Source organism: Gouania willdenowi, chromosome 3 (assembly GCF_900634775.1).
Source record: "Gouania willdenowi chromosome 3, fGouWil2.1, whole genome shotgun sequence".
Classification (NCBI taxonomy): Eukaryota; Metazoa; Chordata; class Actinopteri; order Blenniiformes; family Gobiesocidae; genus Gouania; species Gouania willdenowi.
Genome location: NC_041046.1, coordinates 44,118,322 through 44,145,065, shown reverse-complemented (window position 1 = coordinate 44,145,065; position 26,744 = coordinate 44,118,322). Strand labels below are relative to the sequence as shown.

At 39.7% G+C, this 26,744-nt stretch overlaps 2 protein-coding genes across 2 annotated transcripts; both read left to right on the top strand.

Moving 5' to 3' along the window:
- psmd13 (proteasome 26S subunit, non-ATPase 13) lies at positions 1-7,441 on the top strand. Its single transcript, XM_028475626.1, has 13 exons — positions 1-217; positions 1,407-1,485; positions 1,679-1,713; positions 1,798-1,853; positions 1,942-1,985; positions 2,051-2,137; positions 3,661-3,832; positions 3,919-3,998; positions 4,087-4,212; positions 4,315-4,377; positions 5,198-5,278; positions 5,356-5,472; positions 7,216-7,441. Exons 1-13 carry the CDS (start codon positions 117-119, stop codon positions 7,309-7,311), a joined length of 1,137 nt encoding a protein of 378 aa, XP_028331427.1. The 5' UTR covers positions 1-116; the 3' UTR covers positions 7,312-7,441.
- A 4,363-nt stretch (positions 7,442-11,804) lies between these two features.
- jph3a (junctophilin 3a) lies at positions 11,805-26,027 on the top strand. Its single transcript, XM_028475595.1, has 5 exons — positions 11,805-12,936; positions 18,855-19,635; positions 21,796-21,920; positions 23,202-24,292; positions 25,331-26,027. Exons 1-5 carry the CDS (start codon positions 12,555-12,557, stop codon positions 25,409-25,411), a joined length of 2,460 nt encoding a protein of 819 aa, XP_028331396.1. The 5' UTR covers positions 11,805-12,554; the 3' UTR covers positions 25,412-26,027.
- Positions 26,028-26,744: the final 717 nt, after the last annotated feature.

Sequence of the window (26,744 nt, the reverse complement as noted above, 5' to 3'; positions counted from 1 at the left end):
AGCCAATGCGACAACTGCGCATGTGCTGTGCCACCTATAGTCAATGTAGCATTAGCCGCACTTTCTGACCGTCATCTCTTACAAACTTCACTTATCTTTCTCTTTATATCGCCATCATGAAAGATGTAAGCGGGTTCCTCAAACAGCAGCAGAGCCGCAGCTCCACACCGGAGATGGCCGCGGAGTGGCACGCGCTGGAGGAGCTTCACAACAAACGGTTAGTTAGGTTAGCCCCGCCGTGCTAACAGCTAACAGCGGCTAGCCTCGTCAGCGTTAGCTCATTCATTGAAAATCAACGCTGAGTCACGCACCGAGCTATCGTTAGCTGCTAACTAGTTGCTAGCTCCAGACGAAACGTAAACACGACTGTTGACTTTATTATAATCTGAAACAGTCGTTGTAAAGGAAAGTAAATATTACATATAGTCTGTTTTTGAATTTCTAAAAATGTATTTAATAACGTTCGTTTTATAAAATCAATATTTATATTTCTCCGAGCTGGTTAAGATCCTATTTTTTTTTTTTTTTTTTTAATCTTGTTTTAATTAAACCATGAAATCCTAATTAAATGGTGTCTAACTCATTTTAGTTCAAGGGCCAAATATGCACCAGTTTGAGCTTAAGTGGGCCACAGATTTTATTTTATTTTTTTTGTTGGAAGAAGAGCAAATTCATACTGGTTTGTACTTTATAAATGATAAAATCTGAGTATATCAGACCCTGCAGGAACTTCACTTAAATTTCCTCGATTTGAGAATTTGGGGAAATTTCCTGGAATAATTTGAGGAAAATTTTCCAGAATTTGGGAAATTAGAATTTTGAGGGGCTGAGATATCTACAACTAAATCAGTTGACCATTTCCAAAATGTTTCTTTTTTTTCTCTCATTTGTGAATTCTCAAGTGGGCCGAATTTGATGCTCTAAACTGGGTCGGATTTGGCCCACGGGCCTTGAGTTTGACACATGTCCTAATTCAATTTATAATTAGTAATTTGAAAAGTCATTTAAAATATTTAATCTTTATAATCTTTGTCGTGAATAATTGTAGTATTTGGATGCTTAATTTTTGGTGTTTAACATTGTTCTTAATCATTGATGCTGTATTTGCACCATAATTTACTTATTTTTTTCCTCAATCAAATGAATTGACTGATAAAGTGTAGCTTGTTTATCATCATTCACTGAATTTAAAGCCTCTTGATGGAATACTATATATTTGTTTTGATAGCCCATACAATTTTGACAGTATTTAACTATTTAAGCTTTTAAACATTACAATTTCGGTGTGTGTGTTTTCTGTCCGATTGCATTTACACTCAGTGTTTTACCCTCATCTTTTGTGTTTTCTGAGTAACAGCGTTGTCATTTTAACCGAACTTTTACGACCTTGTGTTTTTTATTGACAGATTGTGGCACCAGTTGACCCTGAAAATCACAGATTTTGTTAAAGATCCCAGCTTCAAAACAGGAGATGGACTCATACAGGTAGATTCATGTACTTTTATTTGACTTATTCGCATTAAAACAAAGCAAAACAGTTGGAATTATGATATTTAATTGGTTATTATTTTCCTCATTTGAGGTTTTTGTGGCTCTTGGACTAAAATCATGTTGTTTTTGGTGATGAAAACTAACCTCCTAATGCTTAGCTGATGTTGTGTTGTTGTTCTTTTTGTAGCTCTATGATAATTTCCTCAGTGACTTTGAGCACAGGTGAGATAAATGCCGTAAACTTGGTATTTTCTGACTGTTTTATTGTTTCATTCTAAATGTAAATCTTCATTGTTCTGTCCTCAGAATCAATCCTCTGTCTCTGGTGGAGATCATTTTGTACGTTGCCCGACAGATGACTGGTAAGAGATGAAACTTAAGTCTGTCACTCAAGTGGAATTACATTCAGTTTATCTCTAACGTGTTTTTGTTTTGTTTTGTTTTGTCCAGATCCAAAAGATGCCATCACTTTTCTTGAAAAGACCAAGGAGAAGGTTTGACTGACACCATATTTGTCAGAAATTGTTGGATATTTTATCAACGTCACTTTGTTTTTTAGGTGAAAAGCAGCGAAGAAGCCGTCATCCTCTGCAAAACGTCTATCGGGAACCTCAAACTGGAGATCAACGATCTTCCTGCCACAAAGGTGAAGCTTCCTGATCTTTAACGAGCTTTAAGGTTAGCTCGTTAGCTAACGCGGCTGTGATCAAACTCTATCCCGAGTGACGTGAACGCCGATTGGCTGAAACCTCACAAATGGGAAAGCCCCCATATAAAGGGATATTATCTTTCCATTTCATCCTCTTTGTGTTTATATGCTTTTCCTGATTATTAAACTTCCTGAAATTTTACCAAACATGTTAATTAGGCCTTTCCAATCTTGTTTTTGGAGACACACTCTGTGTGCTTCAATTGCAGCATGCGTCATTTCTTGTGCACGCTGCTTTAATCCCGTCCAAGTCGTGATCTTTATAACGTGGACCAAGTACGTCGTGATGTAGTAAAGATCATCTCTGTGACACGTGCGCTGACAAACTCTGAAACCGGATTCTTGATGATGATGCACAGCTGTGCGTCAGGCTGCTGTGTAAAGGTCCGCGTTGACAGAGGTCGACGCGTAACTACAGCGTATATGTGACGCAGAAACAAAACACACTTAATGATCTATCTCAATCTCTGCTTAGAAGAGGCTTTAGTGCTCAGATGTTTTAAATACAGATGCTCCGTGAGTCTAAGGACAAGTTGGTCTGTTTCCAGACGAGCGCACACGCTGACCACGGTGTTTGCTCACGTCATCACCACATCCTGTTTCGGTGAGAAAAGTGTTTTGGCCAAAAACCAAACATGCATTTTTTGGCCGTTTCCGGTGCATCACTAGTTTTTATGCTGCCGTGCTTTCATATTCATTTTATCAAGTTCAAGGCGTTCTGTGCAGAACTTTCAAACCAGGTCTGCGACATTATTCTCCCTCAATCTGAAATTCTAAAATAAATCCAAGAAAAGAGAAATCTGTCAACAAAGTGCTTTATTTACAGTTTTTGCTCCGCCTTCTTTGGTCTCTCGGTGTGTAACGGAGCAGATGAACTCCAGAGGATGTTCAGGTGAAGAGACAAACTAGGGGTGGTGTTTTTGCCGATTTGATTCATGGGCGATATTGGTTAATTTATAACGATTCGATCAGAAATGTTTCACTGTCTTGAAATTGATTCAGTAACTTTTTAGACAAAATCATAATACTGTAAGTACAGTGTGAGAGTAATAAATCCCTGGATACTTGACAGTAAAAATGAGCTTTACTAGATTCCTGATGTTAAAATCATCTATAATTTAATGATGGACAGAAACAAACAAGTAAACATTTAATGTCAAATATATTCCCATTTTAATTGAATAAAATCAAACCAACGCTTCAGTTTAAATTAACAGAACGTTAAGTTTTTCACTCTCATCTTCAATAATCGATACGTTTTCAATACAAATACACATTAGGTTTACTTGACTCGTCTGCTTGTTTTTTATACATAAAAATACTATAAGATTAATATAAAAAATGAAGTGCATCCAACACCAATGTAGTTAAATCGTAGAAGTATAAATTGATTCATCAATCTAATAGATGAATCGTTACAAATTTAATAAAAACGCTTGTTTTGACGTCTCGTCTTTCAGAAAATCATCGAGGAGGTCGAGGAGATTCTGAACAACCTTCCCGGCGTGACGTCGGTCCACGGGCGTTTCTATGACCTCTCCAGCAGGTATTACCGCATCATCGGGAACCATGCCTCCTACTACAAAGACGCTCTGCGTTACCTCGGCTGCGTGGACATCAAAGATCTCCCTGGTAACGCAGCGATGGCGGATCCTCTGCCTTTATTTATACATCAGGCTGAAGCAGTCGGACTCACGACGTTGTTTTTAACTGAACAGAGACGGAGAAACAGGAGAGAGCGTTCACACTCGGACTGGCCGGACTCTTAGGAGAAGGAGTTTATAACTTTGGAGAGCTGGTGGGTTGTTGGTTCTTTATTAACTGTTGTTGTCATTCAGCTGTTAATGAGCGAGTGTGTGTGTGTGTGCGTGCGTGTGTGCGCGTAGCTGATGCATCCTGTGCTGGAGTCTCTGAGGAACACAGACAAGCAGTGGCTCATCGACACGCTTTACGCCTTCAACGCAGGAAACGTAGAAAAGTTTCAGAGCTTTAAGACGGCGTGGGGACAACAGGTGAGATCCGCCCCCAGCTTTTAGCCCTCCTATTATCATTAAATATTATATTATTATTTTTCATCTTTGAAACTTCACATTTCCCGCACGTCTCCATCACAGCCCGACCTCGCCGCACACGAAGCCAAACTAATGCAGAAGATCCAGCTCCTCTGTGTGATGGAGGTGAGCGACACTCACGCTAAAAGCATTCATTTCCTCTTTATATATATTTTTAACTAATTTTGTGTATTTTTGTCTTTGCATAGGGAGTTTTTGAGTCATTTTGTTTATTTTTTTTGTTCTCATTTTGTATATTTTAGCTCATTCTGTGAATTTTTGTCTTTGTTTATTGTGTTATTATTGTCATTTTGTGTATTTTTGTTGTCGTTCTGTTAATGTTTTGGATAAGTTTGTGTATTTTTTCTGTTTTTGCAGTCATTTTGTAAAAAGAATTCGCATTTTGTGGGTGTTTGGAGACTTTTTTCTTCCTATTTCTCTCTCTATTTGTAGTCGTCTCGTGTCTTTTAAAGATAATGTACAGAAATTTTCAGTTTTCTTCATGTTTGCTGTTGTTTTTTCCTTTTTTAAAAATGTATCTGTCTTTTTGTGTGTTTCCAGTGTCTTTTTGAGCATTTTCTTTTTCATATATATGTTTTAGCTCATTCTGTGAATTTTTGTCTTTATTTTGTGTCTGGTTTTTTTTTTTTGTGTATTTTTGTTGTCATTTTGATAATTTTTTGCATTTTTGTTTTTGGTGTGTATCTGGAGTCATTTTATGAATAAATATATATATATTTAAATATATGTTAAAAAAATATGTATATATATATATATCTCATTTTGTATATTTGTGTTTTTGTGTGGTATTTGTATTTTTGTGTTGTTGGAGACATTTTGTCATACAGAATTAGGCCAAGGTCCACATGTGGCCCCCGGGCCAACAGTTGCCCATGGCTGTACCAATGTCAATAGTGTAACTGTAACTCTCTCTCCCGTCCTCCAGATGACCTTCACTCGCCCCGCCAACCACCGACAGCTGACCTTCACCGAGATCGGCCAGAGCGCCAAAATCCCCGTGAACGAGGTTAATCTCACACACACACAGCACCCCCTGCAGGCAGGAGGTAAAGCCTTTTATTACTGTGTCTGTGTGTGCTGCAGGTGGAGCTGCTGGTGATGAAGGCTCTCTCTGTGGGGCTGATCAAAGGAAACATTGATGAGGTGGACCAGAAGGTCCAGATGACCTGGGTCCAGCCCCGAGTTCTGGACCTGCAGCAGGTCAGAACCTCAGAACAATCATTTCACTGTAAAAACTGCTTTAAAATGTCAAAATATGATAAATACAGACATGATAGGACTCACCGTCACCCCCGACGACCATTGAGGAAATAAAACACTAAAAGCAAACATTCAACACACGAAACAAAGACATGAAAACATAAAATTAGCTGAACTATAAAAAAATTAATTTTAAAGTCACAAAATGACTCCAAACATCCACAAAATGACAACAAACATACACAAAATGACTCAAACACATAAAATAAGCTAAAAACTTGTGTAAATATTAAAAGAAAACACATATAATGACTAATGAAACACACAAAACAAAGACAAAAATTCACAGGATGAGCAAAAATAAACAAAATGTCTCCAAAAACACACAAAAGAACAAGAAAAATACACAAAATGACTCAAACACACACTAAACAAAGACATAACGCTAAAAGCTAAAAATGTGTATAAATATGAAAATAAAATGACTCACAAAACAATAATAAAAATTCATAGAATGATCAAAAATATACAAAATCAGTTAAAAAACATATATAAACAAACAATTATTAACACACAAGTAGCTAATGAGCCGAAAAAAATATTCAGCTTAAAAATATCAATTACTAAAGATTCTCAAACAAGGTGCTTTTATTTTGAAGGGAAACTGAAACACTCAGGAGCAGTAATCGTTTTTCAAAGTAAAGTGTTTCATCAGAAGAAAAAAAGTCATTTCATGTTTAATTTATTCAGAGTTTGTGGATTAGAGCCTGTTCAATAGTTAAAGATAAACTTATTAATTTGATATAACGTACAGATTTTGGATTTGCTTTTAAAATCTACAAATAAAAGCTATTTATTTATTTTTATTATATTTTGCAACCTGCAAAAAACGAAGAGAAACAACAACATAATACGACAGGAAAAAGTATAAATAGATACATAAATGAAAATAATAAAATAAAGTAAAAACTGAGAAAAACTTAATTTTTTTGGCGATACCACGTTTCCTAAACCGATACGATACCGACGCTTGCAGATTCCCTTACTTTACCAATTTACAAATAAAAATATTCAATTGGAAGATTGTATTTTGTTCTCTGCTTCATATATTAAATATTGATTTAGATATTAGAATAGAATATTTCATAAATGATGATAAAACTTAACATTCCTGGCAAAAATGAAAACATTTTGTGTAAAAAAGAAGAAAAATTAGCTTCACCTGGCGAACAATCCTAAAAAGTACAACAGAAATATTTATTTTTTTCATTCTCCTTTTTACTTTCTTTTTTGTCCTTTTTTAATCTTTTTTTCTCTCTTTTCTTCTTTTTTTCCCTCTTTTTTTCAGTCTCTCTTTTTTTCCTCTTTTCCTTTCCTTTCCATTTCTTCTTTTTCTGTTTTTTTCTTCTCCTTTTTTTTTTTAAATCTCTCTCTTCCTCCCCTTTGACCCACTGAGCACCTGCTGTTAGAGTCAGACTGGTCGTCATATTATCCTGTGACACATAATTCAGAGTAATGTGAGAACGTATAATATTGACCAACATTATCAGTTTCAGGATTCATTTCATTTTCTAAATTCCCCAAATGTGGTTTAAAATGATCAATTTCTGCCTTGAATAGATTCAAACAATGATTTAAACTAGTTTAATAAACTAAATAATCTGACAGATGATTTGCCTGCAGTAAAAAAATTGCGTTGGTCATCATGGCGACGGGCTCTGACTGTGACTGTGTTGCTTTCAGATCAAAGGCATGAAGGAGCGTCTGGACCTGTGGTGTGGAGACGTGAAGAACATGGCCATGTTGGTGGAGCAGCAGGCGCACGACATCCTCACCTGAACGCATCACTCACCTTTTTATATACTTTCTCATGAATGAATGTGTGTGTGTGTGTGTGTGTGTCCAACCTGTTTTTACACACGGAATGGACTGCAATGTGTAATAATAAATAAAGATATCCTCAAAAATATTTACTCACTCCTATCAGCATTACATGTTTGAGCTCTGATACAGACTCTAAAAACACAATAAGACTGCAAAAAATACACAATACAGTCATGATAATTATGATTAAAATTACTCAAAATGAGAGGAAAATATACACAAAATGAGAGCAAAAATAGACGGAATTATTTCCAAAAGATGGAATGTACTAAAATGACATGAAAATATCAAAAGACAGCTACAAAAATGACCAAATATACAACACGACAATAATAATGCAAAAAATGACTCCAAAAACAAATCGAGAGGAAAACATACACAGAACAAGAGCAAAAATGGACAAAATTATTCCAAAACACACTAAACTACAACAAAAACACACAATACGGCCTCAAAAGCACACAAAACTGCCAACAAAACCCTCACAAAATTACTAAAGAAACATGCAAACCACAATAGTACACAAAACGACAAAATATGTAATAAGTTAAAAAAAAAAAGAAAACACCAAAATTACTCCGAATCACACACAGATAAAACAATCAAAAATACGACAATATTTATGCACAAAATTTACTCCAAAAACACAAAATGAGAGGAAAATATGTAGAGAACAGCAAAAATGGACAGACTTACTTCAAAACACACTAATAGACAACAAAAATGGAAAAACATACAATACGACAATAATAATGCACAAAAATGACTCCAAAAAACACGTAAAATGAGAAGAAAATATACACAGAGAGCACTCACAAAACGAGATAAAAAATATACGCCAAAATAACTACCAAGAAGTCCACACAAATACACGTAGGTACTCCAAAAATAATCACAATTAGACAAAAGATATTAACAAAATGACTTCAAAAATACACAAAACCTTTATTTCCTGTGTTTTTTTTCCACATGAATACGGAAACTGGTGTTTAATAAAAAAAATGTATAACAATAAGATAAGGAAACATAAAATTAAAGTTGAATTCTGCGTTAAATCAAGTTTTCCAATGGGGTTTTATTTTTGAAACGTCATTTCCGGGCTAGTTTGTCTGTTGACCGCTAGAGGGCGCCATACATCAGTACCGTAAAGGATTAAAAACACAAAGCAAGAAAACACCCGTATTCTTTTTTTTATCAAGAAAACGACCCCACGGATAGAAAGTGGAAACTTTTTAGTCGTTTTTACAAAATAAATATTAAATTTGACTGAAGACAAAACAATGAACTGGAGGCAAACTTTGCTGGTAAAGATGATGTTTGAAAAAGACGGAAAACAAGAATCTAAAACTGAACAATGTTTGAAATTTAAGCCTAAACTTCACATCAGGTAAGTTTGAACCTGTTGTTTTGGGGGAAACGAGGGTTTGATAACACGTGTTTCAAATTAACGTAAATAAAAAGTAGTTTACAAGTTTAAAATGTGATGATGATGATGATGATGATGATGGAGCTACAGGTAAATTAAACCCATCACAACATCAAGGACATAAAAAGTGCAACACACAATCCAATTAGAATTTAAATTCTCTCAACATTAAAGAGACGTATTGTCAGAAACAAAATGACAGAAAAATACAAAAACGGAAGATAAAAATAAACAAAATAACAGCAAACTAAAAAAGTACACAAATCACACATTTTTGTACATTACAGCGACAACAAGTATAAAGAGAAACAGAAGGAAAAGACACAAAATGACGCCCAAAACACACCAAAGACAAAAGTATAAAAATGTATGCAAAAAATGATCAAAAACACACAAAGCGTCTCCAAAAACACACAAAAGGACTCAAACATACACAAAACTAAGTACAAAATAAATACACAAAAAGAGCTCAAAAGTTTAAAAAAAAAAATGTCTCCAAAAACACACCAAAGAACAAACACAAAAAACAATACAAAAATGAACAAAATATCTCCAAAAACACACAAAGAACCACAAAATGATTCTGAAAAGACACAAAATTAAAGAAAAACCAGAAAAGACAACAAAAACACACAAAAAGTATAAAAGTATTCCAGAATCACAAAATGAGAGGATAATATACTCAAATCAACAAACAATGGACAAAATTACTCCAAAATACATTAAATGACTCCAAAAAACACATGAAACGGCCTCGAAAGCACACACACACACAAAAAGACTCAAAAAACAACACAAAAAACTACAAATAATATACTTAAATGACAGTGTTAATGCTGTGTGTGTGTGTGTGTGTGTGTGTGTGTGTGTGTGTGTGTGTGTGTGTGTGTGTGTGTGTGTGTGTGTGTGTGTGTGTGTGTGTGTGTGTGATGCCTTAAGGTTTTTTTTTCTGCTAGGTTTCAGTCTTTGAGATGTGAAGTCGTCTTCTTTTCACTCACTTGCTCTCATTGTTGGTGATAAAGAAAGATTCCAGGTCAACGCGTCTGCATGAAAACACAAACAAACACTGAATATAAATAACATTAATAAATTGGTGACGTTTGGTCAGAACAGTCCATGTTCTTCAAGAACAGAGCTAGAACAGTATTTTAATATGTTTAAGGATAAAGTTATGAAAATAAACGTCTTTTCAGGGTTTTAAAATTCACTTATTTACAGTATTTATTTGGTTTTGTAAAGTGGACAGTAAAATGATGGTCCATTGTTCCATGAATCTGTGATAACCACATTTATTTATTCATCTGAATAATATCCACTGTTATCCAGGAACGTTTATTATTATTATAGTCATCTTAAAGATGGAAATCCTGGTTTTAATCACAAAATTTTAAAATGAGTTAAAAGTGACTAAAGATGGTGGAAAAATTGGACAAAAACAGACAGGGTTAAAAAAGTCAATATTTACCTAAAAGTGGCCGAAATTGGGGAGGAGTAGGAAGAGTTAGTTTAACCTGGCAAATAATGGGTGTGACAAATGACGAATGTGGTTAAATTGGCAAGAAAAAAAAAAAGAGCATGAAATATGGTTGAAAGAGGTGAAAAGTGACAATAATGTAGGGTTTTCTCAACCTTGGGGTTGTGACCTCATATGGGGTCGCCTGGAATGTGTTTAAAAATGTTTTATTCCTTTTCAATTAAAAAAAAAAACACATAATCCTAAACAACTGAATTCCACACTTTATCTTTCTGAAATATTCTGTAAATGTAATTCAAATAAAATGCAGTATAAAGGAAATAAGAATAATCTCATGGCTACGCTGTGGCTGTTACACAGTTTAACAAACATGAACAAAGTTTGTTCATGTTTGTTCTACGAAAAATGATTTGGGGTCCCCAGAAATTTGTGATATAAAAATGGGGTCGTGATCCAAAAACATGTCTGGAAAGTGGAAATAATGTGCAGAAAATACATTGAAATGTGATGTAGAAGTGTCAGAAATGGGAGTAATGTAGTAAAAATACATTAAAAGGAGTAAAAATATGGCAAGAAAAGGTGAAGAACATAGGATAAAATATTGTACGTTTGGTAACAACAAGCAAAGAATGGGCTCAAATTGTTCAGAAAATATTTTTAGTTCCTTGAAAGCTTCAGGTGACCCCCCTCCCAGTGTCTTCCAACCCAAGGTTGAGAACCACTGCCATTGCCATTAAATTATTTTGTGTTTCCTGGGAATTCTGGTCATGAGAACGAAATTATTTTGACTTTTACTAAATTCCTGTTTGATTTCAAGGAGACTGAATTGAAACAGTGAGAAGCACAATATGCATCATATTCATTTAATTGCCTTTTAAAAATGGGAATACTTTACAGTAGGGACTACTTGCACAAAAAGGTAGAAAAGGCATTAAAATGTGATGTAGAAGTGTCAGAAATGGAAGAAATGTAGTAAAAATGCATTAAAAGGAGCAAAAATGTGGCAAGAAAAGGTGATGAAAATAGGTTAAGATACGGTGAGTTTGGTGGAGTTGCAGAAAAATGGTAAAAATAAGCAAAAATGGGCTCAAATTTTTCAAAATTTATTCTTAGTTTCTTGAAGGTATTTTGCGACCCCTTCCAGTGACCTCCCCTCTGAATTTTGACATTAAATGATTTGGTGTTTCTGGGATTTGAAAACAAAATTCTTATTTAATTTCAAGGAGATTGAATGAAAACAGTGAGTGGCACAGGATCAATGGTCTCAGTTATCAGGAAAACAGATTTGCTGACTGATCAGTTTTAAGTCTGTGGAAGAGGAGGAGGTGTGTGTGTGGGGTGGGGGGGGGGGGGGGGGGGGGGGGGGGGGTGGGGGGGGGGGGGTAATTAGGAAAAGCATCTGAATCCCCAAAGGGAGAGCAACGAGCCTCTGAACATGCAGCCACTGGCAGCCATGATCCCGTCTCTATCTCTTTAAGAAGGAGTGTGTGTGTGTGTGTGTGTGTGCGTGTGTGTGTGTGTGTGTGTGTGTGTGTGTGTGTGTGTGTGTGTGTGGGGGAGGGGTATTGGCTGGGGTGGAACAGTCCTGTAATGAGCAGATTTTAGAGAGGGAGAGAGAGAGGCTGAGAACCAGGACTGGGACGGATGACTTGGTGGAATCTGGATGTTACGACAACACGATTCCAGCTGAGAGGAGAGACGCACGGGAACAAAAGGAGAGGAATCAGCTGCTGTTTGTGCTCCAGCATCCTCAGGAGAGAAGAAGAGGAAGAGGAGGAGGAGGAGGAGGGGGAGCAAAGGAGATGCTGATGCTGGTTTCCAGGCCGCGCCGTAGACATCCATCCTGACCCGTCCGTTCTCTCTCCTCTTCTGGCCGTTCTCCCACGTTGATGGCGTACCAGCACCATCACCGTCACCATCCTGGTCCGTGTCCGTACGCTGGTGCGTCAGAGAGGGAGGAAGGCTCTGAGGTGTGATTGAGCTGCTCAGGTTCTCTCGTCTCGTCTTGTCTCGTCTCTGCTGGGGGAGAAGCCGAGGCCCCGGCCTGCGTGGAGCGTCCGAGGCGACGGGCCCCGAGGCAGGAGAAAAGGTGGAGGATGGGAACCCCCCAGGAAGAAGCCTCGGTCCCTCTGGAGCGTCTCTCCCAGCGACGTGGGCGCGTGTGTTTCTGAGAGGAGGAAGTTGGCCGTGTAACACCCTGAGTTGAGGACCAGAGGAGCCCGAGGGCCTCCTCCTGGGTCCAGCCTACGTTTCATCTTCTTGTCGTTCTAAGGATTTTGACCCGGACCTGTTTCATGCATGTCCACTGGAGGCAGGTTTGACTTTGATGATGGGGGGTCGTACTGCGGGGGGTGGGAGCAGGGCAAGGCCCATGGCCGCGGGGTCTGCACAGGGCCTCAGGGTCAGGGCGAGTACGCCGGGGCCTGGAGCCACGGCTTTGAGGTCCTGGGCGTCTACACGTGGCCCAGCGGGAACAGTTACCAGGGCACCTGGGCGCAAGGCAAGCGGCACGGCATCGGCGTGGAGAGCAAGGGCCGCTGGGAGTACAGGGGAGAGTGGACGCAGGGGTTCAAAGGTCGCTACGGGCAACTGGAGAGCACGTCCAGCGGGGCCCGGTACGAGGGGACGTGGAGCAACGGGCTGCAGGACGGGTACGGCACTGAGACGTATTCTGACGGAGGTAAGGAGTATCTAAAGGGGCTTCTCAATCCTTAATTCAGACATCTCAGCACTAACTAACCCTGGGAGGGGGCGGAGCCTATCACCTTTGTCCTACTTCCTCTGCATTGGTCAGAACTTATCAGGAAATTGATGGACTCTTTAAACTGAGCTTGTAAACACTTTCCTAATGCAAATTTGATTCTGAATTAAACACACACACACAGGTGGCTACAGAGATGATCAAAGGTGTGACGGCACACACAAAGTGATGGTGTTCTGTCGGCCGGGATGCCATAGGGCGGCCGTGAAGCACCGTTCCTTGAGCCCCTGTCTCAGCTCTGCTACCCTGACACAGAGCCTCTGTCCGACCCACTGCGCACGCGCTCGCAAGACACACACACGGACGGCGCCCCCGGCCGGACACCGTCCGCCCTCTGCCCCGTTGCCCACAGAGTGATTGGCTCTGGTACGTCCACAGGCTGCCGCGTGATCCAAGCCAGCAAAGTCCACAGTGATGATGTCATCAGTTCTAAATTTCATAGTCCGCTACCGGTGGACAACTTTATGAAATAATTTATTGACGGTATTATTGCAGTCCAAACAAATCCGACGTTTCACACCCTTGAACCAAGCAGCAGCCATGTTGAAAATCTCAGCTCCGTTCGTCCCTGAACCGCAGAGATATTTGAGCCACACACACACACACACACACCAGACAGAGATTCCTTGCTTTTATAGATAGATGACACGATGAGGACACAATTTTAGTCCTACAATGGGAACATTCTGACATTAGAGACAACAGGAGAAAAGATAAGATCAATTTGTTAGTCGCAACCTCAGACAAAGTCTGTCGTTGACAAGAAAAGTCGAGAAAAAGTTTGTCGTTTCAGATAAGTTGTGACAAGACAACAGCAATCGCTGATTCAAACTTCTCAGCCCTAACCCTAACCCTCGGAGGGGGTGGGGCCTATCACCTTTGCCCTACTTTCTCTACATTGGTCAGAACTATTCAGGACATTGATGGACAGGAGCTATCTTCCCGTCTACCAACCAAGGCCTCAGACAAGACAGGACAAGACGGTACAGACTTTTGTTAGTCCAACAGTAGAGGAACATCTACAGATATGACAGGATAACATTTTAGATAAAAATCTGATGTGATAAGTCAAGATAATACTTTATTAGTCCTGCTTAGAAACTATTCTGTTGTTTCAGATAAGACGTGACAAGACAACTATTTGTTTGTCCCGCAATGGAAAAAATATTTTTTCTGGATGTGTAGGCATATCACCTTCATCCTACTTCCTCTACATTGGTCAGAACCAATCAGGACATTCATGGACAGGAGCTATTTTATAAGTTACAGCAAGAACCAACCAAGGCCTCAGACAAGACAGGACAAGACGGACATTTGTTAGTCCAACAATGGATGAAACAGATATGACAAGACAAGGGAAGACAGGACAAAACAGGAGGTAGTTAGTCCCACAACGGAGAAATTCTGTCCTTGACAAGACAAGTAAAGCTTATATTTTATTTGTCCCGTGTAAAAGAAATTCAGTTGTTTCAGATAAGTCACAACAAGACAATAGTTTGTTAGTCCCGCAATGGAAAAAACTGTCGTTATGGATGTGTAGGCAGGACAAGACGCGATCAGAACTAATTTGTGCAAAATTCCCACAGGAAAGGACAAGATGGACATTTGTTAATTCAACAGTAGAGGAACATCTACAGATATGACAAGACATGACAACAGGAGATAAACAAATCTAAATAAATAATACATTTGTTCGTCCCACAACTGAGAAATCCTGTCGTTGACGAGACAAGTTGGGATAATACTTTATTAGTCCCACATAGACAAAATTCTGTTATTTAAGTCTCAACAAGACAACAATTTGTTTGTCTCGCAATGGAAACATTCTGACATTACAGATATGTCAAAAAAAAAAAACTAGACAAGACCATACTTTATTAGTCACATTGGAATAATTATATTATGGGAAAGAACATTAGACAGGACAAGTCAATGACTTGTTATGCACCAAAATGAAAATTTGTGGCCGAGGCCGAATAAAATATAAACGCTTGGCTGAATACCGAATGCGGTTGTTAAGTTTTTCACTATTTTTTTTAAATAGTGCATAAATAGCCTAGAATACATTTTTAGACATGCTTTTTTAAAGAAAGTAAATTTTTTTTGAATATTCTGACATTTTTTTAAATATTCCAGTAGCCTTCGCTTTTCAAAAAAAGCACAACAAAGTTTTTCATTCATATTAGCCCTTCAAATAAAACAAAACATGCATCCAAAAAAAAACTAAAGTGCATTAAAGGGGCGGTACGATGAAAAAAAACACTATCTAATGGTTTATCTACAGTGATAAACATCCTTTAGCCTCATTCAGAGGAACAAAGATGAAAAAGTTCTGTTTCCTCTCTTGTTATTACATATTTTATAAAAAGTCAGCTTTAAACGGGACAGTTGGATTTTACCCACGTTGGCAGGTGACGTCACCTAACACGCCTCCTAGAATGTTAGCTCCTCCCTCTCCAACTATCTAACAGCTAAAACAAACACTGCTGTTTAATATAGAATATATATTATACTTTATTAACATTTATGTAAATACAAACTGCACTACTTTTTCTGCTGCTGATCGTGTTGGGAGTCACTGCTTGGGGCCACGGACCCATTGTTTACACACATCAGCTGTTAGCACTCCATGCTAATGCTACACCAGTCTATGCAGTGAGACCCGGCGTAGTGTAAGGAAGAAACGATGAGGATGTTTACAGATTCGTGGCTCACAGCGCTAACAACGGACTTGGTTGTGGAAATGGACGGTTTCCAACATGGTGACAGAGTGGTAAGGAGAGAGTCTGGCTGTGTTTGTGTGCTGCTGTGCTTATGCAGCAACGTGCACACACTTTTCCGACTCAAAATCACTGCACGTTGTTTGATTGCGACATTGCGTCACACGCTACTATTCGGCCTTGATTTTAACTCACTAAACAGAAGGCCCAATGTTGCTTTTTTGCAATATTCGGTGCATCCCTAGTCCCATGACAGGGAATTCTGACCAGGTAAGATGAAGATAGTGTTTCATTAGTCCCACATTGGAAGAATTCTGTCTTTTCGGGTAAAATACAACTGGACAGGACAAGACAATTTATTTATTTTTTGAGACCAACAATGGGAAATTTATTTTTTAAATGAATGAAATTCAGTGTAGAAAACAAGACAAAGTGACACAAAAGATGACATTTACATGCAGTCAGTGTGATATCACCTCGTACAACACGAGACCCAAAAAGCTTCAACAAAGAAACACAAAATACAGCACAACCAGGGATCAAAGGATATATTTGTGCTCGCGAACAAAACTAGAACTCATGAAAAAGAAACACAAAATGCACACATAAAAACACACACAAAAGTCAGTATCAGTGATGAAACGGTATTTGTACGATAAATGTATTTATTTATCGGTTTGATGTGATTAATTGAACCAATAAACCAACCTGATAACAGAGCCCCGCCCTTTTCCCCTCTGACCCTGCTCAGCCTGCACTGCTACGTGCTAAGCTAACAGATCTATTCCTTATACATCTGGAACAAAAGGACAGGAAATGTCCATCAGGGTTTTTTCTGTCAACATTTTGGTTGACAACATGCTACATTATAATGGTTTCAATTTCTCTTTTATGGGTTTTGTCAATTCAGCCATAAAGAGAAAATTTGTTAATGGCTTTTAAAATGTTCAAAATTAAATTTGGAAATAATTGGTATTATTGCTACATCAGAGACTAGTGATGCATAAACAGCAGAACAAATAAAAGACAAAATCTATCAAAAATGGCAGAACAATACAAGCAAAAATAAGAAAGACAACAATAAGACTGATAAGAAATGCTAAAATGATTAAAAATAACATAAAAGAAAAAAAAAGGCTCACAAGGCTTGAGCTTATAATTATAGTATTACATGTTAAATCTCTCATTATTGTTTGTTATTATTATCTCTGACTCTTATTTGTCATATTTTTAATTATTTGATTAAATTATTTCTGTGTGCATTATTCTCTCAACCTTTTTATAATTTTTCCTTATGTCTTTCACTTTAGCAAAATTCTGTGAGGCACTTGGGCTACAATTGGATTTGTAAGAAAGGCGCTTTATGAATAAAGTTCGATTGATTGATTGATTAAAAATGACACGATTATCACAGCAACATCCCACAAAAATGGACCCAAAGAGTCCAGAAAATAAAACAGTAAAAAAAAGCACCAGGTGACATAAAAGTACATCAAAAGCAGAAAACATCAAAGCGAGGACCTCCCATTCAACTTTGTGACCCATATGATCACAAATCAATCCACAGCATCATCCGTCTCCATGGTAACAGGAGACAGCAGGTCACGATGTCAGCGTAGCTCACGTCCTGCTCTGTGATTGGCTGTAGAATGAATGTGTGATGTTAATGGTTAGACTGGAATGGCGTGTGTACGTTCCCTTCACATGAAAAGAGCAGCGAGAGCCGAGTGCATCACGTTCCCCTCATCCTCATCCTCATCACGTGGACCACGGACCGATATAGCACGCACGAGCTGACACATTTTCCACGACCCAGTAATTGTGCAGGTCCTGGAAACGCTACAAGAACCGCCTCCGATAGTAAATTTAATATAAATACACTCAAAGGAAATGGTGCAGAGGGTCTGAAGTTTCAGCAAAGGTTGGAAAAGAGAAAATAGAAAGTACATATCTCTAATGAAAAGCTATGAAAGATATGCAAATGAAGGCCTAAACAACTCCAAGAACACACAGGACGACTATAAAAATACAAAAAACCAACAGAAACATGCAGAAAATGACAAACAAACACAAAATCACAAGAATAATGCAAAAATAACAATATACAAAATGTCAACAAAAATAGACAAACTGAAAGCAAAAAAAATACAAACAACAATAAAATACAGAAATGTAACATAAAAATATAGAAAATAACATACATAACACTAGAACACAAATTATGAAAAACATAACAGAAAACAAACAAGTTGACCCCAAAAATATACAAAATGAGAGAAAAATTTACAAAATATCAACAAAATCACTAACAACAAAAAAACAGAAAAACACAAATCAACTAAAAAACACACAAAACAAGACAAACACATACAAAATACACATAAATTATTCCCAAATCACAGCAAAAATACACAAAATGACTACAACAACAAATGAATCACAGAAAAACATAAATTGACTTAAAAAACACATTAAACGAGAGAAAAATATACAAAACCACAACAAAAATACTCAAAATGACTCAAAATCAATGGACAAACGTCTACAGCTATATCTTCTTCTGCTTCTCCTGACGTCATGTCACTGCTTGGACTTCAGTGTCCTGAGTGACTCCAGCCTCAGACGGACCTCAGGGACTTGTGGAGAGCAAGGCACGGGGTAAAGTGTTGACCTCTGCCTGGAGCCAGCTTTGGTTTCACAACCTCCTCATCCCTTATTCTTCATCCTTCTTAGAGGAAATATGCAGTTTTTAAAAAAAGATAAATTAATCCTGAACACCAAAAATAAATAAAAACATTTAGAATATGATTTAAAAAAAACTTCTGCGTATCATTTAAAATTGAATTAATATTATGTTTTAGTAAATTGATTTCTTTTTTTGAGCTCTCACTAAATTGTTATTTATGTAGTTTAAAAAAATAACTAAACAGTATTTTTCAATGTTGAATATATTTAATGTTTTTTATTGTATTTTCTTTGGGTTTGAGGCCGTATGTTTGTTTGGACAGCACGTGTGAGTGAGTTTGTGTGAGAGGCATTTAGACAGGGAAAGTAGACACTCTGTTATAATTTAATGAATAAACATTTAATGTGTGACCCTCTCCGTCTGTGCCTTAGGAACCTACCAGGGCCAATGGCTGGGCGGGATGCGTCACGGTTACGGTGTGCGGCAGAGCGTCCCCTACGGCATGGCGGCCGTCATCCTCTTCCCTCTGAGAACCTCCATTAACTCTCTGCGCTCCGAGCACAGCCACGGCCCGCCCGCCGCCCTGGAAGACTGCCCCGCCACCACACTCACCGACGGGGTGGCGGCCGGCCTGGCGGGCAGCCCCGTGGGCCGTGGCGGCTTCGCCCTGGTGGCCCCGAGCGAGGCTGAGCGTCAGAGGAAGAGGAAAGGGCGCTTCCGCCAGTCGATCCTGAGCGGCCTGAAGCTGCGTCGCTCCGAGTCGAAAAGCTCCCTGGCCAGTCAGCTCAGCAAACAGAGCTCGTTCTGCAGCGAGGCCGGGATGAGCACCGTCAGCTCCGCCGCGTCCGACATCCACTCCAACGCCAGCGAGAGCGAGCACGGCGCGCCCGTGGACGCCACCGTCACCGAGATGTACGCCGGGGAGTGGCGCAGCGACCAGAGGGCGGGCTGGGGCGTGAGCCGGCGCTCCGACGGCCTGCAGTACTCCGGAGAGTGGGCGGGCAACAAGAGGCATGGCTACGGCTGCACCACCTTCCCCGACGGCACCAAAGAAGAAGGGAAGTACAAGCAGAACGTGCTGGTGAGCGGGAAACGCAAGAACCTGATCCCACTGAGGGCCAGCAAGATCAGGGAGAAGGTGGACCGCGCCATGGAGGCGGCCGACAAGGCTCTGGACATCGCCAAGCAGAAGGCCGAGATCGCCATGTCCAGGTACAAACACGTGGTGCCAGGATATAAATAGGTATAATGCTGCGCGATATAATGACATATATCGTAGTGCAATATAAAAACATCTACCGTACGATATAACCATCTATTGTTTATATCTCTAATTGAATGTGTGTGGTCTTGGTCCCTAGCCTGGAATCCATCCTAACCTCCTTGTATTATTCACAGTTTAATACAGGCTATTAATCTGGACGCACTCACCAGGCGTTTGAGTTCTGGGGGGCTGTGGGGGCGGGACAAACACGCACTGAGTAACTAATAAAAGAAAGAGCGGATGTGACGACAATAGCGTGACAAGCGTAGATCTTTTTGCCTAAACGGAGCCGGCGGAGGAAATGGTGCGTAGTATGGAACAGACTTAGAGATGTCCAGAAAAACGAACGTCTACCAAACAGCAGAGTTGGAACTGTCGCCCCCTGCGGTTACAGATTTTTTATGCTCCTGGATTTTGTTTATCAAATTTTGGTAAACAAAAGAGGTTTACATGGACTTTTTTAACTTTTACTGATTTTTAGATCAACCCAAAGCAGCACAAGTTGTTATTCTGACTGAAAAAGCTCATATAGAACTCAATGAACGAAAAGGGGCGATTTACGTCATCAATGACGTCATTTCAACATGGCGGCACAAAGGCTCTCAAACGGTAAACTAGTCCCATTTTTAAAAGTTAATAAAACGAATATGGTGCAAAATAATGCATTTTCTTAGACATAGATCTCTTAATAAGGACATTTCAAAGGTTTTATACATTTATAAAAACAGTGGAGGATCCCTTTGAAGGAAAAGTACCATTTATTTTAGGATTTTTTTTGTTTAATTTTATATATAATAGACTATGTAATGCAAAGCAATTTTCCATTAATGTTATGTAATTTTAAGGAAGAAATACTATATCGGGATATACTGTATATCGTTATCAGGATATAAATCTACCTATATCTTTCTCCATATCGCACAGCACTAAATACGTATATTAAAGTCTAATCTATTCAGACAACTTCTTTCTGGGAAAATTACTGAAAAACATTTACATTTTATGTAAATGTTTCGAGATCAAGATGGATTTCCTCAGGAACAGAACAGAGCTTTTATTTGGTCTTTGTGTTGGATGCCATTATGTCCCGTTTGGTCGGTTGGGATTTGGTTTAACATTATTATAGGAAGTTCTCCATCTACGTAAAGGCGGGCATACACTGTGCGAATTTTAGCCCATTTTGAGCTGATTTTCGACTTATGTGTCTATTTTGTGGGATCGTGCGAGTCTCTGCTAGATCATGTCTCGTGCATCGTGTAGTATACATGGGGTCACGAGAACACCTCACGACCAGCTCCCGATCAGCAATTGTAGGTTGTAAGGACATCAAACATGTTTGAAATGCAGTCGTTCCTCCTGAGGGTACCTCACAGTTGAAGCAGTGCCACGGCGGGAACACCGTAGGACCGCGGTAAAATTGACGGGCTGTACTATCCACGTCTGTCCACGTCTTTTTTGTTTTAAAAGCTCTTTTTGTTGAGATTTGCGAGTATCTCATACTGAGATTGTATATGCGCATATACGCTCATGCGCGCATATGCGCACTACCGAAAAATGAATTTTCGCTAAAAAAAATTTAATACGTTTTTGTTTATTTTTGTTTTCAAAGTGAACGGACGTGTTTTACTTGTTTATTGGATTATGTTAGGGTTAGGTTATGGGTTATCATCTCAGTACGGAGGTAAACTCAGACCGTGACACCGGGTTCTTATTCTTCGTCTGTTTTAATGGTGAAGCTTCAGAGTTCTTCTTCTTCTTCTAATTTGTACGTTGCATTTCCGGAAACAAGACCCCGACGTGTCGTGTATGAACGTACAGTGTGAGAACATGCATCGCGTGCTGCGTACATTCAGGCTTGCACGAGTCGCACAGTTTGAGCTGCAGCTGAGTGCAACGATTCCCAGCCTTCACTCACACTGGTTTTGATGAGGTCAAAGGTGTCTGATGGTTGCCATGGTAGCGTAGACTCCCTCTTTAAATATGTTTACCTTGTTCAGCTGAAGGCATGTGTGGATCTGTAGTCAGATGGATGATAGTGGTAAATACTGCGACCATCGACATTTTCAAAGTTTAGTTAACATCAGTGATGGTCTGTCTGTCCCTCTCAGGATGAGCCACGCCCACGGGAAGGCGGAGGCAGCGGACGGCGTGGCTCAGAAAGCCTCAGAGGAATGTCGACTGGCCAGGATCGCTGCTAAAGAGCTGTCTCCATCATTCCACATCTATGGTAACGGTAAGATGAGACATACACGTGACTATCATTATTATTAGTGAGGATACAGGAGGTGTCCTCACTATTGTTATCCATTTTTTCTTCTGTCGTCATTAACTCTTCCTACACCATTTGTCCGATTTTGACAAATAAGATGTCACTTCTTCCCCAGCCATTCTTCTGCTGATTTTAACCTTTAACATTCAACCTTATTGCTAATTTGCGGCTAATGCTAGGTTAGTGCTAATGCTAGGTTAATGGTAACACTAGGCTAATGCTAACACTAGGCTAATGCTAATGCTAGGCTAATGCTAACACTAGGTTAATGTTAACGCTAGGCTAATGCTAACACTAGGCTAATGCTAATTAAATGCTAAATAAAAAATTACTTTTTGTAGCCTTTCAAATACATTAACTATAAAAATCCTCTTTATAAACATTGTGTTCATGTAAACTGAGATGTGTAAGAATTTGAAGATGAAGATACTGTTTTATTTATTGATGTCAATTTATTTTATTTTAAACTGTTTTTAAGTTTCCATTTACATGATCAATATAAATCAAATCAAATTAAATCAAACATTATTCTATATAATTATAACTGCATATAATGTAATACACTGTATTCATAGAGAATTCTGTCTTCATAGAGAAGGTATTTATGGCTCCAGGAGGACTTTAATCCAGGTGAGATGAGGTTAAATGGGTCCTTGTAGAGTAAAGGTTACAGACCCCTGACCAGGGGAAGAGGGTTAGGAGACCCCACTATCAGAGCTGGACCCTCTGAATTTAATTCATGGGGTGAAACAATGCAGATGATAAGTTGGTTATGTTACTGTTAACTTCATTCATGTACAGTATTTCTGCAAAATTAAAAAAACAGAATACATGTAACATGGTGTTATGTTTTAATGTTGTTTTTTTTTTAAATTGTTACGTCTTCTTTTAAAATTATTTAAAATAAACGACCTGTTACTTCAGCCACTGCTTGTTGCAGAAAAACTTATTTTTGTCACTAAACATTGAGCAAATATATCTCGAGTCATTGTCAATTTTTATTTCATACAAAACTACGGTACACCAGTTAAGTCCGCTATTCATCAGCATGTATGTCTATGCTGTACAACCCCCCCCCCCCCCCCGCTCAAAAAAAGGGTGCAACCAAATCTGTGCTGGTGCGACCAAGTGAGAAAGTTAGTGTGGAGCCCTGCATTACCAGTTTTTTTTAGATTTTGAGCTTCTGATTGGATGTGGATGGTTTGATGGTGGACGCCCCCCACTAAGCTCCTCCTCTTTCTGTAGGACTGGAGTGCCAGAGGCCCAAACAGCAGGGCGCTAAGGGCAAAGACCACGACATTGTCTCCACGGGAACGGACAGTCCAGAACTGTGTACACCGGATACCACGCCACCCGTCATAACGCCCGACCTCAGCCCATCCCCACCCCACAGCCCACGGCCCAAGCACGCCCACCGCCCCAGGAACGCCTGCTTCATGCGGCAGAGCGCCGTGGACGATCAGGGCGGGGCTGAGATCCAGGTGCTGGTGGAGGGGCGGGGCCTGGACCTCCCAAGGTGCGGGATTAACAGCTTGTGGCCGGAGGACCCGTGTGCAGAGCGAGGGACCAGCAGCCGCTCCACCACGCCCTCGCTGCTGGAGGAGCAGGAGGGCGTGGTCAATGGACACGAACCAGCCAATCACAAGCCCCGAGACAAACCGCTGTCCGGCCACAAGCCTCGCGACTACAGCTCCGCCCACAGGACGTGGGAGCACTCCAATCACAAGTCGAGGGAGTACTCGTCGTCCAATCACAAAACATGGAATCACTCGTCCACCAATCACAAGCCCTGTGACCACGCCCCCTCCAACCACAAGGCCTTGGAACACAACATGACCAATCACAAGACGTCCGAGCATGCTTCGTCTAACCACAAACAAGACTATCTCTCCTCCAATCACAACGCAAAGGAGCACCGTGGCTCCTCTCCCTTCGGGCCCCGTGACCACGCCTACTCCAATCACCACACCAAGCAGCACAACCACAAACCCAACGACTGGAACGCCGAGAGCACCATGAGGTGGAGCCCCGCCCACTCGCGTCTGACGGAGCCAGACGAGGAGAGGATGAATGACTACACGGTGGACATGAGACTGCAGGGGCCGGACCCGGCTCCGCCCCTGGCCGCGCCCAAGAACGGTCGGCTGCGGCCCCGAGGCCTGCGGCCGGTCAGAGAGGCGTCTGTGGACTCGGTGCAGATGCTGGACAACCTGAATGTGGGGGCGGAGCTGGAGGAGTGGCCTCTGCACAGAGACCTGATGCTGTCCCCGCCCCTAAAGTCTCAGCCTATCACACTGGAGCAGGAAGGAGAGCAGCTCACCCTCAAATCAAACTCAGTGAGTCACGCACGCACACACGTCCACTTGTTTTTTTTTTTTTATCTCATCAGGTGTTGTAAGGTAGCACATGCTATAATAAAAAGCAGCTTTTTGCAACATTTCGCAACAAATCACATTTAAAAAACATACGTGAATTTTTTTGTTACTTTTGACCAGATTTACAGCATTATTTGCGATATTGAGATTTAGATTTAATATTTCACATTTAGATTTATTATTTCACATTTAGATTTAGATTTAACATTTAGATTTAGATTTAATATTTCACATCAATTTAATGTTTAGATTTCGATTCATTATTTAACATTTAGATTTAGATTTAACGTTGCGAATGCTAAAATAAAGTTTAGCAACAAACCATGATCAAAAAACTGTTTTTTTTTTTATGTTACATTTGACCAGATTTACAGCAATGTATGAGAAATTTGTGATATTGATTGTTAGATTTAACATATCTTTATAATAAATAAAAATAAAAAGTTCAAATACTAACACACATACACACACACACACACTGTCTGATTGGCTGATGACAGATGTGGGATAAGTGTCTGAAGTGTTTATTATACAGAAAAATATTTAAAAAATTGAATGGAAAGTATAATAACAAGATTTAAACACTGAAAAATTATATCATATATATAACATAATACAGCAATAGTTGTCGCCCTCTAGTGGTGAAAGGAGGATAATACAGTATTCACCTTGAGCGATAAATACAGGCAATTAATCTTTTTTTTTAATGCAGGATAATGTCTCACACTGAAAACACAAAAACATCCTATTAGTTTCCCTTTATCATCCTCTACATCAGACATTGGCAACTTAAAAACACACAAACTGACAGATAAATACACAAAAATGACTTCAGAAACACAGGAAACTGACATAAAAGCACAACAAAAATAACAAACAGATCAGATCTAATCATGTTTTTGTCGCCCCGCTGTGATGATGTTTACTCATCTGTGTTCTACATGGTTTTAATGTGTGTGAACATTATTAATTGTTCTAATTCTCTCCTCTCTCTCCCAGGGCTCCAGCTCTATTCTGGTGGTGATGGTCATTTTACTGAACATCGGGGTAGCCATTCTTTTCATTCACTTTTTTATTTAAGCTGCTGCAGGTTGGACCCCACGGGCACTGGTTGATAAATTGGTATCTGACGTTGTTAATGAGACGGACGCTGCAGAGCCTTCCCAACCAGTTCTCCCTTGAAGCCCGACAAAGGAAACTTTCACCTTTTAAGATGCTTATTTTTGAGCTTTGCAAACCCATGGGGTGAGAGCGCAGCTTTAAACTTCCACCCACACGCGTCCCATTTTCCTCCATCTATCCCCCTCCACCCTCCTCCATCACGCCACTATGCGCTACGACACTAACTATGCTGCAAGAGTTGATTCATTTCCAAGGGCTCCGTCATTTCTGCTCCTCCTTCATCCACAGACTTCACAAACGCATACGGCCGTTGCATGATTCCGTGCCACGTTTGGAAACGTACATTTTCTATCCCTTTAACATCACCGCTCTGTCTTCATTTTTACGCAACGCACTCCGTCCCATCAGGACTTAAGGCCTTTACACTTCCTGTCTGTCACACACACTTTCAAATTACAATAAAATATACAAAAGAAGAACAAAAAGACTCCCAAAATTCCCAAAATGATTAAAAAACATACAAAATTCCAATAAAATATACAAAACAAGAATAAAAACACACATAAATGACTCCAAAAACTCAAAAGGACAAGAAACATTCACAAAATGACTCCAAAACCACACAGAGTTACAATAAAATGTACAAAAGAAGAACAAAACACAAATAAATCCAAAAACAAAAAATCCAAAAACACACAAATAACAACAAAGATTCATAAAATGACTAAAAAAACACAAAAAATTACAATAAAATGTACAAAAACACACATAAATGTCTCTTGTCCAATCAAATTACTGTATATTGAGGAGTAGGTGTTTATAACCTGAATGGATTCTATTCTCCCACAGTGTAAAGGCCTTAAATCTAACACTGGCGCACACACACCCCACACACACACGCGCGGCGGATGACGAGGAGACACGAAAGCAGCCGATCAATGAGGACGATCAGGCCACGCCCCCTTTGTACAGCCTCCAGACTGTTACGTTATAACCACTCGTTCTACTATATACGTGTAATGTGTCATTATTAATACTCCGGTTTCTTACTTTTCTGCGATTTGTAAAACAGAGAGAATGCTGAGTGCCTCGTATCTATTCATATTCCTGGGCCCTGACCCTGGGGGGGGGCGGGGGGCCACGATGGGAGAAGACCCACCCATCCTTTGGATGAAGAAAAGGTGAAGCTCCGCCTCTTTCCACTGCAATGGCATGCACTGTTTTTGTCTCTCTCTCTCTCTCTCTCTCTCAGCCGCACACAGGGCAGCCGGGGGTTCCTGGGGTCAGAGGT

Bases quoted from the DNA above. Each gene is read 5' to 3' on its own strand.
- psmd13 (XM_028475626.1), top strand. From the start codon at position 117: ATGAAAGATGTAAGCGGGTTCCTCAAACAGCAGCAGAGCCGCAGCTCC. The intron at 218-1,406 runs GTTAGTTAGGTT...TTTTATTGACAG, and splicing joins GAGGAGCTTCACAACAAACG to ATTGTGGCACCAGTTGACCC. The intron at 3,999-4,086 runs GTGGGTTGTTGG...GTGTGCGCGTAG, and splicing joins TTTATAACTTTGGAGAGCTG to CTGATGCATCCTGTGCTGGA.
- jph3a (XM_028475595.1), top strand. From the start codon at position 12,555: ATGTCCACTGGAGGCAGGTTTGACTTTGATGATGGGGGGTCGTACTGC. The intron at 12,937-18,854 runs GTAAGGAGTATC...TCTGTGCCTTAG, and splicing joins TGAGACGTATTCTGACGGAG to GAACCTACCAGGGCCAATGG. The intron at 19,636-21,795 runs GTACAAACACGT...TGTCCCTCTCAG, and splicing joins GCCGAGATCGCCATGTCCAG to GATGAGCCACGCCCACGGGA.